This window comes from Myotis davidii, unplaced genomic scaffold (assembly GCF_000327345.1).
Source record: "Myotis davidii unplaced genomic scaffold, ASM32734v1 scaffold674, whole genome shotgun sequence".
Lineage (NCBI taxonomy): Eukaryota > Metazoa > Chordata > Mammalia > Chiroptera > Vespertilionidae > Myotis > Myotis davidii.
This window is the reverse complement of record NW_006286674.1, coordinates 2,314,688-2,318,721: the sequence shown is the minus strand read 5'-3', so window position 1 is coordinate 2,318,721 and position 4,034 is coordinate 2,314,688. Positions and strand designations below refer to the sequence as shown.

The following is a 4,034-nucleotide window of genomic DNA, read 5'->3' as shown; positions in this document are numbered from 1 at the left end:
TCGATGTTTCTAACTCTCTATCCCTCTCCCTTCCTCTCGGTAAAAAAAAAAACACAATTAAATCTTTTTTTTAAAAAAAGAGGGAAGTTTATATCATTACAGACCTATCTCAGGAAATGAGAAATTCCGATAAACAACCTAACATCACATCTTAAAATACTAGAAAAAGAACTAAAGCAACCCAAAGTCAGCAGAAGAAAGGAAATAGAAAACTTAGAGCAGAATTAAATAAAATAGTGAAAGACTATACAAAAAAAATCAATAAAGCAAAGAGCTGGTTCTTTGAAAAGATTAATAAAATTGACAAATCCTTGGCTAGATTCACTAAGGAAAAAAGGGAAAAGAGCCATATAAACAAAATCAGAAATGAGAGAAAAATTACCACAGATACACAAAGGATCATACTAAAATATTATGAAAGATTATATACTACCAAATTCAATAATCTAGAAGAAATGGGTAAGTTCCTAGAAATATATAACCTTCCTAGACTAAATCATGAAGAATTGGAAAATCTAAATAGACTGTTCAGCAGTGAGGAGATTGAAGAAACCATCAAAAACCTCCCAAAAACAAAAGTCCAGGCTTCACCAGTGAATTCTACCAAACGTTCAAAGAAGATTTAAAACCTATCCTATCAAACTCTTCCAGAAAATTGAAGAAGAGGCAAGGTTTCTTAACACATTCTATGAGGCCAATATAACCCTGATACCAAAACCTGTCAAAGATAACACAAAAAAAGAAAACTACAGACCAATATCTCTGATGAATAGATGCAAAAATCCTAACCAAAATACTATCAAATTGAATACAACAGTATATCCAAAAAATAATACATCATGATCAAGAGGGGTTCATTGCCAGGGCACAAACAAGGATGGTCCAACATACACAAATCAATCAACATAATACACCATGCCATAGCCTGTTTGGCTCAGTGGATAGAGCATCAGCCTGCAGATTGCAGGGTCCCAGGTTCGATTCCAGTCAAGGGGCACATGGTTGGGTTGTGGGCTCGATCCCCAGTGGCGGGTGTGCAGGAGGCAGCCAATCTATCTCTTCTTCTCCTTTCCTCTCTGAAATCAATAAAAATATATCTTTTTAAAAAACATAATACACCACATTAACAAAAGAAAGGATAAAAATCATAAGATCTTATCAACAGATGCAGAAAAAGCATTTGATAAGATATAACATCCATTTATGATTAAAACACTCAATAAAATAAGAACAGAAAGAAAGTACCTCAACATAATGAAGGCTATATATGATAAACCCTGAGGTAATATCATACTCGTTGTAAAACTGAAAGCTTTTCCTAAGATCAGGAACAAGGCAAAGATATCCACCCTCACCACTCTTATTCAACACTAGAGGCCCAGTGCATGAATTTGTGCACGGGTGGGGTCCCTTGGCCTGGCCGGCACTCGGGGCCAATGTTGGGGAGGGGGAAGCCAGCCAGGGGAAGGGACCACAGGAGGTTGGCCAGCGGGGGAAAGGACCATGGGAGATTAGCCGGCTAGAGGGGAAGGAACCATGGGAGGTTGGCTGTGGGAGCGCACTGACCACCAGGGGGCAGCTCCTGCATTGAGCATCTGCCCCTTGGTGGTCAGTGCACATCATAGCGACTGGTCAACCAGTCATTCGGTCACTTGGGCTTTTATGTATATAGATAGTGCTAGAAGTCCTAGCCAGAGCAATAAGGAAAGAGAAAGAAATAAAAGGCATCCAAATAGGGAAGGAAGAAGTCAAACTGTCACTTTTTGCAGACGACATGATTCTATATACAGAAAACCTTAAAGATTCCACCAAAAAACTATTAGAAACAATAAATAAATATAGTCAAATTGCAGGATACAAAATCAATTGGAAAAATATCCTGTGTTCATGGACTGGAAGAACCAACATAGTTAAAATAGCCATATTACCCAAATCAATACACAGATTTAATGCAATCCCCATCAAAATCCCAGGTTAACAGTAAGTATACTTTAACCACTTAATAAATAATTACATAAGTTTAAAAATAGAATGATATACCAAATCAACTACTTTCCTCTTAAGACAAAACAAGAACCATTATATTTAAATTCAGCATGTCTTGAGCACGGTAATAAGACTTTGGAAAAAAAGCATTTAAAGAAAAAACTCAAAGAACAAAGTATTTTAAGTAGGTAAAAAACAAAACCACTTTTAAGTAGAGAGGTCTAAAAACTATAACCTTATCTCTTGGCTGTTTTTGAAAATCAGTACTGCTACTGGGCATTTTACAAATTTTTTTATAAGGTGAGTAATTCAAAAGTCCAAGCTGGCTAGGCTGAGAAAGTTCTTCCAGAATCAGCCTTTCAGACCTTGAGGGATTACAGGCATAATCGGAATTTTCACTTGGACTAACACTAGAGAAAAAAAGAAAAGATGCATTTTAGTTCTTTGATAGTTTAAGTATTCACTCCAAATTTCTATACATTAAATAAGGAATAAAGAAAAGCATTTGAAATGCTGCTAGAAATTGGATTCACACTTAAGAACTTAAGGCTTCAACTGAAATTTTAAATAAAACATAATTAATTTTAAACTAGCAATCTGTGTATTTCTAGAGCTTCTATGCTAGAAATACTTATTTCAAAAAGCAATCATAATAATAGATGAATAAGGCCCCAAATATGTATTTCATACTGTGTCCCTTAATATGTGCTTTCTTAATATGTACATGATTCTCCAATATTTCTATTTTCTCCTAAACTGAGTTATATTTAAAGTTATAGAATATTATTTCCTATTCTACAGACATTAGAAACACAATAATAATGAAATTCAGACATTTTACATTTGTAAATTAAGTCATACTCTGAATTCTATATGTGATTTTATTTACTTACCTGGATAACTCTTCCCCTAAACTATGCAAACTCCATTCTGTTATTTTTAGTTCATGTCTTAAGGAAGCAACATTTGCAAGCAAACTTTCTTCTTCATTGTCTTTCTTATAGTAGTTTGATGTATTAGATTCCATTTATTTCTTAAAAAAAAGAAATGAATTTCTCGTACCTTGCTAAAAAGAACCTGTGGTGTCAATCAAAATACTCTCATATTAATGGAGTTTAATTATTTTTCTATTTCTAAAGTTGTGAAAGCTTTCATGGTAATTTAAAACAAATTAAAACAAAAAAAACACATTTAACTTCTCTGAAGTGTAAAGCTGTAATGGAAAGTTCTATAGAATTTAAATGAATCAATTTTCATTATAGCCAGGGTTTAGTTATTATTATTATTGATCCCCTTTTCTAAACAATTGTGTGAACTCAGTATTTTTATTCCATGTTAAAGATGAAGAAAATAAGAATAAGACAGATTAGCCCTAACCGGTTTGGCTCAGTGGATAGAGCGTCGGCCTGCAGACTGAAGGGTCCCGGGTTCAATTCTGGTCAAGGGCATGTACCTTAGTTGCGGGCACATCCCCAGTAGGGGGCGTGCAGGAGGCAGCTGATCGATGTTTCTCATCAATGTTTCTAACTCTCTATCGCTCTCCCTTCCTCTCTGTAAAAATTCAATAAAATAAATTTTTTTTAAAAAAAGAATGAGACAGATTAAATAATATACTCAAGGTCACACAAACAGTAAATAATGGAACCAGGATTTGAACCTAAGTCCTCAGGATCCAAAGACCTTTTAATTGTCACCCTGCAATTTTTTTATTATATATCAACTAGGGGCCCGGTGCATGAAATTCGTGCACTGGCTGTGGGGGGTGGGGGAGTGTCCCTCAGCCCAGCCTGCCCCCTCTCACATACTGGGAGCCCTCAGGCGTTGACCCCCATCACCCTCCAATCGCAGGATCGGCCTGGGCAGGGGACCCTCATTTACCCCCATCACTGGTTCTGCCCCCAGCCCAGGCCTGATGCCTCTGGCCCAGGAATCATGCCTGCGCAGGGGACCCCCATCTCCCTCTGATCGCTTGCTCCACCCCCCCGCCCAAGCCTGACACCTCTGACCCAGGCTTCAGGCCTGGGCAAGGGGACCATCATATCCCCCCA

General features: G+C 37.1%; 1 protein-coding gene across 1 annotated transcript in view; it reads right to left on the bottom strand.

Moving 5' to 3' along the window:
- Positions 1 to 3,071, bottom strand: part of CCDC18 (coiled-coil domain containing 18) — a 113,166-nt gene extending 110,095 nt beyond the window's left edge. The window contains exons 1-2 of the mRNA XM_015560324.1: positions 2,880 to 3,071; positions 2,222 to 2,396 (exon numbers count right to left, since the gene is read on the bottom strand). Coding sequence (XP_015415810.1) covers positions 2,222 to 2,396; positions 2,880 to 3,013 — 309 coding nt within the window. The 5' untranslated portion in view covers positions 3,014 to 3,071. The remainder of the gene's footprint in view (positions 1 to 2,221; positions 2,397 to 2,879) is intronic.
- Between the last annotated feature and the right edge of the window lie 963 nt (positions 3,072 to 4,034).